General features: G+C 37.5%; 1 protein-coding gene across 1 annotated transcript in view; it reads right to left on the bottom strand.

Annotated features, from left to right (window-relative positions):
* The window catches only part of LOC150089029 (uncharacterized), a 127758-nt gene extending 111999 nt beyond the window's left edge, over positions 1 to 15759 (bottom strand). The window contains exons 1-2 of the mRNA XM_090370385.1: positions 15561 to 15759; positions 6380 to 6634 (exon numbers count right to left, since the gene is read on the bottom strand). Of these exons, the coding sequence (XP_090226511.1) occupies positions 6380 to 6634; positions 15561 to 15647 (342 nt within the window). The 5' untranslated portion in view covers positions 15648 to 15759. The remainder of the gene's footprint in view (positions 1 to 6379; positions 6635 to 15560) is intronic.
* Between the last annotated feature and the right edge of the window lie 336 nt (positions 15760 to 16095).

Raw genomic sequence — 16095 nt, 5'->3', positions numbered from 1 at the left:
TACAGATGAAATAGAACCAGAGTATGTCTTTCTGATGCCAAGATTGAAGAATATTATAAATCAGTCATTAGTTCTTGAGAGAACCAAAGGTTCTTTTAACTGTCAGCTGATTATACAGTAGATATTAATGATTAAAAGCATAAAGAAACTAATGGTTTTGTGGCCGAAGTATAAAGCCATAGCAAAAGATCCAAGAGTCTAGCCAAAATTTCTTGTGTTTACAATTCTGTCTGGACATGACAGGAAAGATCTTGGGAGTTTTGTGAATTAAATTCTGACTTGAGGAACTCTTCTAGGCTTACTTGTTATCTTTCTCAGCTTGATGGCCTAATTGGTAAAGAGGATTTATTTAATAAAGGAGGCATAAGGATCTTTGCCAAAGTGATTTAATTAATGGCAAACATCAAAGTTACACTTGTATTCTTCTTGATAGCAATTGAGAAGCATTAATATAACATATGCACGGTTAAAGATATTGTAAAAGACACATCAAACAAAACTTACACAAGCAATTTTTTTTTTTTTATGAAAACCCCAAACACGAAAGGTATCAAAACCTATAGTACTTAGTACCATGCATGGGTTGAAAGAAAAGTATGGGGGGGGGGGGGATGCCGGAAACTTTGCTCTAGAGACTAAACATGGGTTTCACCACTTCAAGCCTCCAATAAGCAAAGTGGTGGTATTGCACCGGTTGATGAGAGTCATCTACCACCTGCACTATTAATGGCTGTATGTATAAGGACTATTAATGGCTGTATGTATAAGAAGAAAAATGTCAGATTTTTATCAGTCTGGCAAAAGTGACTGCCCAATTCCATGTGGATGTAGAATCAGTGTAGTGTCAGTTGTCTGGGATAATATAAAGTTTATAGATATGCTACTAAATTTTTATCATATTTACCTAATAAATTTAGGGAATATTATAAGAATCTCCAGGGGTTACTTTAATGGGAAAGCAATGCCTCATTAATGCCATGTTAACTCTCCCTCCCCATGGCCAAGCAACATGCCAAGTGAAGTTAGTTTAACCACCTGGATGACTAGTACTTATTCCAGTATGTCAGAAAAGAGATCCAAATATCTTTATATAAGACATTGCCATAACATCCTTATATGACACTGTTACATATGAAAACTCTAAACAGATATGTCAAGGCGCCTCCATAGCCAGGTAGGCAAGATCAGCAGTGCGTAGCACACGCTTCTTGATTAGACCGGGGTTCGAGCCCATGACCACCAAATACGGAGGATGCGGAAAGGTCAGGGAATGACCAACGCATATCCCGGAGCAATATGGCCTTAGTTGCTAATGCTCCTGAAAACCAAACAACAGATATGTCAGGATAAAAGTATTATCAAAGATATATAATGTGCTGGAAGCATTTGCAGTTAGTACCACAATGTCATCAAATGGATAGAGTCTTGAGGAAATTTCAGGTGTCAAGGATAAAAGTGAGACTTCAGTTTTAATAGGACAAGGGACTTCTTGGGGTGCTGTTAATTGGTAGAAAGTACAGGTTGCTAGATGCAAGTATTGTGTAGGAAAAATTAAGTGAATTATTCTGGAAGCTACAAACATTTGTTCAAGTGGTAAAGTATCACAAAAGGAAGATGCTAAAAGGGATGAAAAGAGAGTTGACAGATCTTTACACAGCTAAAGAAGGAAGTATTCCTGTTCTGTCCCTGCTGCTTATGAGAACTGTAAAGCAGCAGGAACAACAAGAATATACAGTCTGGAGCAAGAAAGGTTGTTTGGTTGTGTGCTAATAGCTTTTATGGCACCAAGTTGAAATGTGTACATAATGCAACATTCAAAAATTTTTTAAAAAACTGTACGTATAACAGTGCAATATTTCTTATTTATATTTATGGCTTTTCATTTTTTTAATTGCAATAGTATTGATTTGGCTGTAAGTGTACTGTATAGACATTTAACCACCATTGCATATTAAATAGCAAATACAAAAATTATTAAATAGCTTGCATGGGCTACTCTGATGTACTAACTATTATTTATAATAGCATTTTTCAAAGTGTGGCCCACACCTCAGTATATCCATCTTGTTCTTGGAGAATTGGGGGGAGAGAGGAATGCTGTTACTCAGATAATTCTATGATATTATTATTTTCATACAACATTCATGAACACAGCACCTGGTTTGGAGATGCTGTGTTTTAAGAAGGGGCCTCATTTTATGAAGGATGTAGAGTTGTTGTAACCCATGGACTACAGAGAAGGGTAACAAAGGGTTGCTCTAACCAAGAACGTCTTAAGTTCTGCAAGATGCAGCATCTGGAGATTAGGCACCTGCGAGGTGATCTGATTGAGGTGCATAAGTCCGTGAAAGGTTTGAGAATGATCAATGCTGATGATATTCTCCAACTTACTCAGATTATGAACCTGAGGGGGCATAGATTCAAACTGACAAAAGACAGTTGCAGAATAGATGTGTGGAAATTTGCCTTTAGCCAGCAGGTAGTTGATTGCTGGACAAGACTTCCATCTGTTGTTGTGAAAGTTGATAGCTTAAATAAATTTAAAGCTGAACTAGACAAAATTTAGAGTGACTAGATGGGTGAAATGGGAAGGGTTTTTTTTTTTTTTTTTTTGGCTAATGCTGTATAAGCTTGCTTTCTTGCACCATATGCCTCAACTAATGACTTAATAATAATAGCAATAAGAGCTTAATTGACGGTTATTATTATAAGTTGATTACATAACGGTACGTTAAGAAACTCTATAAATCAGCTAAGTCTCAACTAATACTAATAATTATGGTGAAGGGTTTGCTTACTTCCTCTGCTGTCTTCCTTAATGTAATTGGATAGATTCCATCCACCACAGGTGCCTTTTAATTTCTCCTCCACTTTCCTTTCAGTTATCAAAAAGTCATTTAGCTCCTTCTTAGAGTTTGATAAACTTTTGACATTCCCTTCCCTAAAGTGTGAATGTAGATGCAAAATACTCATTCAGTTTGTCATCAACCTGAGCAGGATCCTCAGCAATTAAACCATTGATAGAGTGGACCAATTTGATTCATCCTCTGCCTCCTAGTGTTTATATAAGTAAAGAAGTCTTTGCTTTTTTCTTTGCATCTTTCACTAAAGATAACTCATAATCTGCCTTCATTTGCCTGACCTCCATTGTGATTTCATTACAGACTAGTTTATTTTTCTGTGTCGCCCAATAATTTATATGCATCCCATGCATTTTTAATCTCTGCAAAAAAGTTTCATCAGTTCCTCTGACAATCCTGACTGTGTGTGAATGGAAGTATAGAGGTAAAAGAATCAGTTAAAGCATGTTCTCAGGAGAGAAGCAATGTACATATTTTACCCTGTGAATGCTAATTGATTTACTCAGTTCCGTATTATTCAAAATAATACAGAACTCATCAAATCAATTTCAAAAGGAAGTTTCAAAACACAACTGTTAGATTATGCGTAGAAATTACTATACCATATAATTTGTCTGTTGAAAGAACTGCAATACATTTCAATTTAATTCTTGTTAATTCCTGGAAGAGAGGAGATAGGGTAGGGAAGATAAGCTTTGTTCATGTTCAGTAATGGTAAACAAAGAATTGAACGCAGCCAGGTCTTTATAGAGCTCCTGAAAGGATCGGCCAATTTCAGTTTTTTTGGCACATAAATATAATAATAAAAAATTGTGTGGGAGAAAAAAAATTACAAAATTTGCTTCATTGGACCTACCACCCCAAGATCGAAATGATGACCTAGGCAGAGAGAGTGACATATGCCATCTGCTCCTCCTCCTAATAACAATCGCCACTGAACGCAAAACCCAAAGGTCCACCTCCACAGCTGCATGAAGATGAGAAGTAGAAATATTGAACATACTGCATCGAGTGTGGTGCAAGATAAAATCACTTGCATTCAGGCAGATGGGTCGGTTTGAAAAATTGGAGAGTCTCCCGAGAAAGACAATGGAGCATGTAATGCTGTTCCCAATATGGCTACCACAAGGGAAGGGTAAGACCAACTGGAAGTGCTTCCTATGCAACTGCATTACACCCAGGAAGGAAGAAAAAGCCAATGCCTGAAGTGATATGAATACGTTCATCATGTGAGCATACTATGAAGTAAGAAAGCAAGAGACAGACATGACAACATACAGAATAAAACTACACTCCAAGCGGTTGGAATGGTTCCTGACCGTTCAGGTCGGTGAACAGCAAATGGCAGATGGACCATAGTCACAAAGAATCTCCTGCAATCTTGGTAAAAATATAAAGCAGGTTGTGAGTTACTAACTACAAAGAATATGGACATAACCGAACCAAAACTGGAGGAGGAAGAATAGAAAGTACAAGAACTACACCCCAGAGCAGTTGAAATGGAAATAAACAAGGTTGTGATATCAGGAATAGAAGAAGAGTGGGAGAACTCAAGGGAATGGATCCCACAAAAATCCACACCATACCGAAGCAGAGAACCAACAGAATCCTGTGGCAAGTCACAGACCACCTCAATTAGCAAATAATACCGGATTACCTCAATAACAACAAAGTAACACTAGATACCATCTGCACAGCCATTTACTGTGCCACTGTAGCAGTCACCAGGATGAATGGAAGAGAAACCAGAGACCAACAAAAAACAAAATGCAAAGACAAGGAACTAGTAGCCTGGGAAAGAAGGCTACAGCAGAAGAAAGATGAGTTAAGAGTGAAGATAGGCCAAGTGAACCAGTACTAACGGAATAACAGAAGAAGCTGATCAGAAAAATAGACCATCCTCAAAAAAAGACAACATCCACAGCAAACATGAGACCTATAATCAGAGGACCGAAGAATACCTGGAGACACTCAAGTAAAACCTCATTGCACTCAGTAGGAGACTTCAGAGATATAGGGCGTATCCCTAGAGAAAAACAGACAACAAGAATATTTGATGAAAACCTGAGAGCCTTGTACAGAAACATTGGTCAAGAGGAGGACAACATATCCTACCCCCTGACCAGAAACATTTGAAGAGTTCTGGAGAAAGTGTGGCCATTATGGCTAATTTCGCTACTCCACAGGTTACCCCCACAACTCCTCGAGTGCATTCTGGTCAGGGAAGATGAGCAGAAGGCACATGGCTGATGAGTGGGAGGCTCTTCCCCAAGACCAAGTAACCAACACCTGAAACAACAGAAAATACATTGCCATGGACCCCAGAGAAACAGATGACACATATTGAGCCCAAGAAACAATTCAGCACATGATCGCAGGATGCAGGGTGATCACTCAGATGGAGTGTACTCACAAACACGACCAAGTCGCTAGAATAATACACCGTAAGCAAGCAAAAATAATACCAGTTGAACAAAGAAAGTATACCATGTTACAAGTACGAACCTTAGGCTGTACTAGAGATCCCTACTCATAGCGATTGATATAGCAGTGCCCAACACCAACAACCTGCAGAAAACCTACAAGGAAAAACACAGACCCAAGACAGCAAGTTAAAGAAATGTGGCATATGGAACAAGTAATGACCATCCCAATCACCTTGTCAACCACTGTCATGGTGCTAAAGAGCCTCCATGACAACCTCGTAGCAACAGGCCTCCCAGAGAACACTTATGTGGAACTCCAAAAGCAGTGATCCTGAACACCTGTAAGGTGGCAAGAGAGCTCCTTGACCTACAGTAATAATAATAAAATAATAATCGGACACAACCAACCACCCCATGCACTTGATAGCAGTACCCATTAAGAGGTGGAAAAAATCCTATAAAGGAGATAAAGTTTATAGTAACAATAACTTAAGACAGTGGTCTCAAACTGGCAGCCCGCATCCAGCCCCAGAAGCAATTTTACACGGCCCGCGAATACATTTCAATTATGTATTTGTTGTAAATACGGTGCTTATATTCACTCTCATTTTGTTAAAAAAAAAAAAAATTCCGGACCGTCAGCTGCTTTCAGATCATGCATTCGGCCCACATGCAATTTGAGTTTGAGACCACTGACTTAAGATACACAAAAAAAACAGGGTATAAAAAAGTGAAACAAAATTTGAATGCATTTTTTATTCAACATTCTTTTCTAGCATTTTTATTTGTAAATTCATTAATATTATAGAGTTAAAATCCATTTGAAAAACTAATAATTTTAATTCTTTTCCTGTCATTAAAACAATATTAATGTGGTAAAGTAAATACTTTCTTAAAACTTATTCAGTAGTGTATACAAGTAAATTTTCTTTTCTATAAGTCAAAAAATTAGCAAGATAAGATATTTTGAATGTAAAAAAGTGTAAATGCACAATGTTTTGTTCTTAGAGTAAGATTAACAGTACAGTACTGGATATTTAAGTATAATGTATTAAATACTACGTGCACATTAGAGATAAGAATTTGACCCACCTGAACTTTTTGTCGTCGCTGTTCTTCATATTTTATAATGGATATTTCTTCTGGAGAGAGAGTTGTTATTTCACTTAAGTCTTCCAACTGTTCCTCTCTAACAGGAGATGATGTTAATGGCTGATGTGACAATGCTACATCACTCTCATCGGAATATGCTGTGTCATTATGCTTCAGTTGTGGACTCTCATTTATAAATTTTTGTGGGCTTATGGAAATTGATGTTTGTAATACTTTAATCTCATCCAAAATTTCCTTAAATAAAATAAATATTACATATTAAAATTTAAGAACGAAAAGCAGGGTAGAACGTTTTTTTTTTTACTTATATAAATCTCTGTTTAATGGTAATTCATTAAAACAAGTGGTAATAAAATAGTAATTCATTAAAATAAAATATGCACAAATTCAAACATAGGGTGGTCTGAAAGACTTGTTACCTCATATGGATATAATGTTGTGGAATGGGCATAAGGCAATTGAAAATGAAAGAAGAAATCACACTGCCACATTTATACTAGCCACAGGAATCTTTTTAAGGATCCAGCCAGTCAGTAGGAACAGCATCATTTTTCATGATTCAAAATGATCCTGCACCATATCCTGTGAGATATTTTGTGGAGCATAGCCTTGTTGAAGCATATGCAACACTGCACAGGCTTCACTCCTTTTTCTGCTGATGAACGAAGGCTTAAAGGATTTCAATTTGAGATCAGTTTTCATACGTATCAGCACCTGTGGTTTTGGGAATTCCAATTTTGGACAACTGTTTCCATAGTGACATTTTGGCTGATCAGAGCACTGATGTGCACTGTTCCTGACAGGTCTTTCCCCCCCCCTTTATATATACACAACATTGATCCTGCTGCGAACAGCTTATATTCCCACTGCAATACTGTCTTTTATACGAGGAGTTTGAGAGCCCATACACTTACAGTGATCAATTTCATTGCATTATAAAAACTTGTGTAAGCCATCTGAAATGAAAGAGAACACAGGCAATCTATATATGTTATTTATTTATTATTTGGTTTTTTTTAGGAGCATTAGCAACTAAGGCCATATTGCTTCGGGAATATGCGGTGGTCATTCCCTGACCTTTCCGCATCCTCCGAATTTGGTGGTGACGGGCTTGAACCCCAGTCTAATCAAGAAGCGTGTGCTACGCACTGCTGCTCCTTCCCACCTGGCTACGGAGGCACCCTATATATGTTTCTTCATTGAAAATGTAGAGGGGTGACAAGATTTTCAGACCCCCTGTATACCATATTCACATGGTATAAAATGCTCCATTAGGAAATGATGCATTTCCTTTAATGTAACTAATTTTTAAAAATTTCTATGCATTTTTTCTTTAACCTTTTTACTGCTCTTTATATTTCTTTTACCTGTTAAATCTATATGGCTAAATTACATTCTAACAATATGGATTTAAAAGGAGAATTTCTTTGATTAATAACACATATAGCAACATACTAATTTAACTTCTCAGAAACTTGAAAATGTATCATAAAATAAACTTTATTAATATGTTTAAGTATATTAAATTTAAAAAATTATATAACCAAAAGTGAAAAAAGAATTATCTTTGAAACCATATAAACAGAATTTTATTCCTTGTTAAAAATCCTACTTATGGAATCAGCTCTAGAGATTTTTTTTTTTTAAATTCAGCAAAATCAATAGTAGTAGAATAGTCATTATCTAAATCAGTTTGGATTATTAGAATTGTTTATTTGCAAATCATAATAATAACAATTGAAATTGCAATATTGGTAACTGAATCCAAATTTTTGCTCCCCCAACAGCATAGTCTGATGATGGGTATCGATAAAATACCCAAAACGTTACCTTAACATAGAGTAGTTTAGGTGAATAGCTTAATAAACTTTATTATAAATTCATGTGGTATTAAATTTAGTAATAATCCTATTATTATTATTATCAGCCATATGGTACAAGGAAGCCTGAGGCTTATGCTGCACCAGCCAAAAAAAAAAAATCCCGAGTTACCCTGAGAGAGAGAAGTAGAAAGGAATCACCAAGAAAGAGAAGAATGATGATATCCAGCTCAGGATCCTGGGTTTGCCAAGCCCATACTCAACAGATGTGAGCCCCTGGGGTTAATTTTAATGGAAAACAACAACGTAATGTCTTTCCCCAACTATATTTAACAAGATTTTCAATACAAGTGTTAGAAGAAAAGTAGGAAACTAGCAGGTTTTCTATTGGAATGAGCAGCAGCCAGGAACACAAGATTGAGGGTAATTCAGAGACTGCTGGAAGTCATTGCAGTACAAGTAAACACATGGGTTGTGTTAGGATAGCTAAGAATTTGAACAAGTGCATGTATACTTCATGTACACCAATGCTAGGAGTTTAGTAAATAAAATTGATGAATTTGAGGTATTGCTCAAAACATCAAAGGCAGTTATTGTTGGGATATCAGAGATATGGTGTCACACAGATATAAGGAATGCAGAACTGGATTTTGACAGGATAGGAAGGGAGGAGGGGTTATGCTATTAGTTAAGAAACACATAAAATCCAAGGAAGTGAAGCCAGTTGACATCGCTGGACAGTGCAGTGTCGAGTCAGTTTGGTGTGACATAAGATTTGAGAGATCAAAATTGAGAGTAGGAGGGTGCTATAGGCCTAATGACTCTGATGAGTATAATAAGAAACGTGTATAGGGAAATAGTGTGGGCCAGTAAATCAGAGAGTCTTCTAATGGGGGATTTTAATTTCCCAGATATTGACTGGAATTTGTGGGTTGGTCACTCACACACTAGCAAGGCTTTTGTGGATTTATTGGATTCTCTAGTTCGGGAGGCAACTAGAGGGAGCAATACTCTTGATCTGATTATCAGTAGTGATTCTTCATGCATTAAGAATATGCAGATAAAGGAACCACTAGGTGGCAGTGATCACACTGTGCTGAAGTGGGATTTACTCAAAGAGATAACTACCATTAGGGGTAAAGGGAAGGGTTTTTGCTTTCGTAAAGGCAACTACGATGGTCTGAGACAGTATTTAAATTCTATACAGTAGGACCAACTGATGATGTTACCAACAGCAAATTCAAAATGGGAAGCATTCAAAGAATTTATCTTGGAAGCTACTAGGCTTTACATACCAACTAAGAAATACTGTTCAAGGTTTATGCCTAATTGGATGTCAGATGAACTAATGAGACATATGGCAGAGAAGAAAAATGCATGAGATACGTATAATAATAAATTAATGGGCGATATGGAAACCTATGATAGATATAAGCTGTGTCTGTAACCAAGTCACAAAGGAGATTAGGCAGATTATGAGAAATCCTTGGCAAAGGATGCAAAGAAAAACAGAAAAGAGTTCTTTACCTATCTAAACTCTATAAGGAAAGGGATGAATCAGATTGGTCCACTGGATATTGATGGTTCAACTGTTGATGATCCTGCTCAGGTGGCTAACAAACTAAACGAGTATTTTGCATCTACATTCACACTTGAGGAGTTATTCAGGAAGGGAAATGCCAGTGGTGAAGTAAACTCTGGCAGTGAGCTAGATGATTTTTTGTAATAACTGAGAGGAAAAATTGTTGAGAATAAACATAAAAAAGGCACCCGGGGTGGATGGGCTCTATCTATTTATATTAAAGGAGGCAGCAAAGGAAGTAAACAAACCCACAAAGTGGCAGGAGTGCTGTGACTCGGGGGAGAACTGAGGGGGGGGGGGGGCGATTCTCCAACACATCACAGCCTAAAAAAATGTGCAACTTGTGAAATGTTTGCCGAACTCTCTGAGACAGAAGATGATCTAGCCAAGGAGGATGTCTTTGTGTGTGCCAAGTGCAGAGAGTGTCTAGAAATTAGGCATGAACTCAGAGTTCCACTGAGTATCTATGAGAGCTTGAGGTGCAGGGCAGATGCCCTAGAAGAAATTAATATGAAGGGCCCGTCAAGCACTCAGCAGTCCAACTCAATGGCAGAGGTCACTCCTGGGCATCAGGCAACACAGCAGCAATCTTCAAGGCAGAATGCGCTGGTCCCAAAGGAACTAGTTATTGTCGGTGACTATTGTCAGGGAGACGGGGAATATATTGTGTACAAAGGATAGATGGAAGAGGACTAGGGTATGTCTGCCAGGGGCAAAAGTTGATGACGTTGTAAAGCATATATCATCTTTTAAGGTCACAAAAGGTGATATTGTTGTACTCGTTGGCACCAATGACATTAAGAGTAGGAGATCTGCAGATTTACTTAACAAGTACAGGTCAATGTTTCAAAAAAGTCATGAGTTAGGGTTAAATTTGAAAGTGTCTGCAATTCTGCCCAGACACGATAGGAGGGAGTACATGATGAGAGCCTTCTCAATCAATTCGGCCCTAAAGGGAATGTACAAGGCTCAGGAGGTAGAATTATTTTCAGCGTGGTCTGTGCTTGTTAACAGGAGAGATTGCTTCTACAGGGATGGGATATACTTAAATAGAAAGGGTGCAAGAATATTTGCTGATGCTATCGAGACAGTAATTAAATTCAGGTGGGTCGGAAAACTGCAAGCTTGGGGGGGATTAAAGGTTAAAAGTAGCTGCAGGCAGAGGTGAAGGTGATTTTTGCACAACTTCTATTAGAATAAGAAGCGACCAGAGCGAGGAGTGCTGGGGATTTCAGGGACTGATGGCACTCATCGTGAAACAGGTGGGTATATGGGATGTGTCAGGTTAACTAGGAATAGGTGCATGTACCAATGATAGAAGTATAGTAAATAAATTTGAAGTGTTCGTCATGACATCAAAGGCAGATATTGTTAGGATATCAGAGAAGTGGTGTCACACTGATATTAGAAATGCAGAATTGGAATTTGGGGAGTACAATGTGTACAGAAAGGATAGGAAGGGAGCAGGTGTCATGCTGTTAATTAAGAAAAACATAAAATCAAAAGAAGTGGATCCAGTTGATATAGATGAACAGTGCACTGTTGAGTCAGTTTGGTGTGACGTAAGCACTGCGAAAGCAAAAATAAGAGGTGTGTGTTATAGGCCTAATGACTTGAATGAGTACAATGAACAATTGTACATAGAAATAGAGTGGACTAGTAAACCAGAATGTCTTATAATGGGAAATTTTAACTTCCCAGATATTGACTGGAACTTGTGCGTTGGTCACTTAAACACTAGTAAGACTTTTGTGGATTTATTGGATTTTCTGCAGCAGCATGTTCGAGTGGCAACCATATAGGGTAATACTCTTGATCGGGTTATCAGCAGTGATCATTCGTGTATTAAGAATTTGCAGATAAAGGAACCACTAGGTGGCAATGATCACAGTGTACTGATGTGGGATTTACTTAAAGATATAATTACAATCAGGGGTAAAATATAGGGTTCTTGCTTCCATAAAGGTGAGTACAGTGGTCTCAGACAGTTTTTAAATTCTGTACAATGTGATCAAATGACGATGTTACCAATAGTAAATTCTAAGTGGGAAGGAATTAAAGGAACAAGGAATTAATCGTGGAAACTACTAAAAGTGTCATACCTATTAAGAAATATTGGTCATTAAGAAATAATGGTTCATTTCATAACCATTTAAGCCTAAATCAAGATTTAGGCTTAAATGGTTATGAAATGAACTAATGAGACTCGTGACAGAGACGAAAAATGCATGGGATGCATATAAATTATCAAGCGACTCAGAAGCCTATGGCAGATATAAGCTAGTCTGTAATCAGATCACAAAATAGGTTAGGCAGGCGAAGGCAGATTATGAGAAATCTTTGGCAAAGGATGCTAAGGAAAACAGCAAGGATTTCTTTACTTATATAAACTCTAAAAGGAAGGGGATGAGTCTGATTGGTACACTTCATATCGATGGTTCGACTGTTGATGATCCTGCTGAGATAGCAAACAAACTGAACGAGTATTTTGCATCTACATTCACACATGAGAAGTTATTAAGGTTTAAAATTGGCAGAAGGTTATCAAATTGTAGCAGGGTTATTAATGATTTTGTAATAACTGAGAGCAAAGTGGAGGAAAAATTGTTGAAGTTAAACATAAGAAAGGCAGGTGCCGTTCTTATGTTTAACTTCAATATAACTGGATAGATCCCAAACTTTAATATAACTGGATAGATCCCAAACTTTAATATAATTGGATAGATCCCATCCACTGGGGTGGATGGGATCTATCCAGTTATATTAAAGGAGGCAGCAAACCCTTAGCCATAATTATGAGAGTATCCTTGGACTCAGGGGAGGTCCCCACGGACTGGAGATGTGCAAATGTATCCCCAATTCACAAAGGGGGATCGAAGGGTGACACAAGTAATTACAGACCAGTTAGTTTAACTTCTGTCCGGGTAAAATAATGGAGTCACTGGTTAAAGATGTATTGCAGGATCATCTAGACAAGACTGCAGTAATAATTCAGATACAGCATGGGTTTGTTAAGGGAAAGTCTTGTCTGACAAATTTGATAGGATATTATGATGTGGTTACAAAGGAACTGGATGCAAAAAATAATTTTGATATCATGTATTTGGATTTCAGGAAAGCTTTTGACACTGTTGTGCATGGAAGACTTTTGTCCAAATTGAAGCAGAATGGTATTAAGGGTAAGTTGCTACAATGGATAAAAGGATGGTTGAGTGGGAGAAGACAGAGGGTGGTAATCAATGGGTGCTGCTCTTTCTGGACTAATGTTATTAGTGGAGCCCCACAGGGTTCGGTGTTGGGTCCACCGCTGTTTTGTATATTTACAAAAGTGGCAACTGAAGTTTAACCTTGACAAATGCAAAGTACTGCATAAGGGTATAAGTAACTCCAGAGAAACATACCAACTGTGTGGTACTACACTTAAGGTGGTAGAAAATGAAAAAGACCTGGGAGTAATTGTGCAGTCAGATATGAAGTTTTCTGAGCAATGCAGACAGGCTGCCAGGGCAGGTCATGGGGTTTTGTCAATGATATATAGGAATTTTTCTAGCAGGGAAAAGGAGGTGACTGTCCCTCTGTATAAGGCAATGGTCAGGACACGCTTTGAGTACTGCGTGCAGGTCTGCAGGCCTCATTTTAGGAAGGATGTAGATTTGCTTGGACATGTACAGAGAAGGGCAACAAGATTGGTGAGGGGAATGAAGGGATCCTCTTACCAAGAGAGGCTTAAGTTCTGAAAATTGCAGTGATCTGATTGAGGTGTATAAGGCCTTGAATGAGCACGCTGAATTCTGATGGGATCCTTCCACTTGTTCAGCTTACGAACCTAAGGGGGCATAAATTCAAATTAAGAAAAGACAGATGTAGAATAGATGTGCGGAAATTTGCCTTTAGCCAGCGGGTAGTTAAATGCTGGAACAAACTTCCATCTGTCGTTGTGGAAATTGATACGTTAAATAAATTTAAGGAGGAACTGGACAGGCATTTGGAGGGAATTGTGTGATTTTTTTTTTTTTTTTTGCTGATGCTGCATAAGCTAATACACTTGCTTTCTTGCATCACGTGCCACTACTACCCTTAGCCATAATTATGTGAGCTTCTTTGGACTCAGGGGAGGTACCCCTAGACTGGAGATGTGCAAATGTGACCCCAATTCACAAAGGAGGATTAAAGGCTGACACAAATAATTATAGACCTATGAGTTTAACTTCTGTTCCAAGAAAATTAATGGAGGCATTGGTTAAAGAAGCACTGCAGGATCATCTAGCCAGTGGGTAGTTGGTTGGTGGAACAGACTTCCATCCCTTGTTGTGGAAGTTGATAGCCTAAATAAATTTAAAGCTCAGCTGGACAGGTATTTCGACCGAATGGAGGGGTAAAATTTGAGTGTTTTTTTTTTTTTTTTTTTTCGGCTGATGCTGCATAAGCTTGCTTTCTTGCATCATATGCCTCTACTAATGCTAATGTCTTTCGCCAACTTAACAAGATCTTCAATACAAGAGTTAGAAGAAAAGTAGGAAGCTAGCAGATTTACTACTAGCCGATGGTTATATCTATCTCGGCTTTATCTTTAGCCGAGGTAGACAAAACCACGGGTTTTATCAGTGGGATGGGCAAAATTTGTGGCCAAAACGTCAGCAAGAGCACAGAATGCTCAATTACCATTTGAACAAAAAGCAAATTTTGAACTCTTAGCCTGTTCAAATTAAGTCTGAACTGATTAATAACAGCTTTACAATTGTTGTGCATCCAAATCTCCAGGTTCACTTTGGTGAATGCAAGTCAATTGCAATATACAACATTCTTATCTTGAACAGCCTTAACACATTTATTGGAAAATCAAAGTTTAGATAAAGGACATGATTTTAAGGTGGAATAAAGGATTTCTTCCCTACAAGAATAATTTCACTAACACGATCTAAGAAAACATTAATATCAGAAGATTTAAATCAGTAATTAAAACAAGGAAAAGAATAGAAATTTCGCGGGTAATCCCATTTTGCATTCTTGTAATGCCAAACAACACAAACTTCAGAACGGCCACGAGAATATGAACCTTTATCGCAACAGATAGATGATTATTCACAATAGCGTAATTGAGTTGAAATTTAGTTTAGGGTACTTGTCGTGTTACACAATGTGACGAACAGAAAGTTGCGTGAAGGACGTGTACTGAGAAAAATAGTTGCAATTAGAAGGGAAAAAAAAAATTATAAGAGGGGTCATGTTTTTACATGACTTCGGGAGGGATTCAAGCAAAAACTGGTTGTTGGCCACGGCGTACTGTAAACTAAAGTTTATCCAACTGAAAAAAGTAAAATAATAAGTAAATTAAATAAAGTACTAGAAAATGAAAAAAAGAAATGAGTATACTATATACCGAAAACGTTAGGTGAGTGTATAGACCAGGAGTGGTCTACTTAATTTGTGATGTGATCTACTTTTTTCTTTCAAAATGTGCCGCGATCTACCATTTCAAAAATTACATTGCACAAGGTGAGGGATGACTGTACAAGTATATTTAAAATTCGTCGTGATCGACTCGTTGGCCTCCCCTGGTATAGACCATTAGTTACAAAATACAGACTATAACATTGAATTGAACCGATTAAGATTATACATTGTTCGCGACACAAAGTGATCAGTCACCTCGATCGTGTACTTAGAAGGATTATATGTGAGAAAAAGTTCAAGAGTGATTAGGATTCTAGTAGGTAAATGAATCTTCCAAGGTTCAAAGAATATCATATTTACTTACTTTTGTTCGTCCCTCTTGTAAACAGTAGCGATCATATACAAGTTTGCCTTTTTTGGTTTCCCGAAGTGCTTTAATGACATCATTCATGATCTCGACTTTATTAAATCAGTCGTCAAAATGAGAGAAACATACACAATACACACTTCAAACCGAAAAACAGCCCTATCTTCAAAAAAGCACTACAACCATTCAGCTGAAATTCAACACAACGTTACAAAGATTGAATGATTACACAGCAGCCAATCACAGCGACATCTATGACTTAGTATGATTCACAAGCTTTAGTTTTGTACTGTATGATATTTTAAAAATTAATAAATAAACATTATCTAAAAATAAATGGTTAAATTTATAATATAATGATAATGCAGTAATTTGCTTTTATTTTATATCTTATTTCAATAGATTACTCAAAACTCAATTCCAAGCGCCTGTGCAGTTGTGCTGGGTTACCACGTGCAACAGCTAGTTGAAGAGTTTTACTTCCTTGCTTGTGTGTAGCGGCTTTGTGTGAAATAGTTCTGCACTTCTTTAC

This window comes from Mastigoproctus giganteus, chromosome 3, assembly GCF_048544385.1.
Source record: "Mastigoproctus giganteus isolate SK-2022 chromosome 3, ASM4854438v1, whole genome shotgun sequence".
Classification (NCBI taxonomy): domain Eukaryota; kingdom Metazoa; phylum Arthropoda; class Arachnida; order Uropygi; family Thelyphonidae; genus Mastigoproctus; species Mastigoproctus giganteus.
This window is presented reverse-complemented; position numbering and strand designations above follow the sequence as displayed.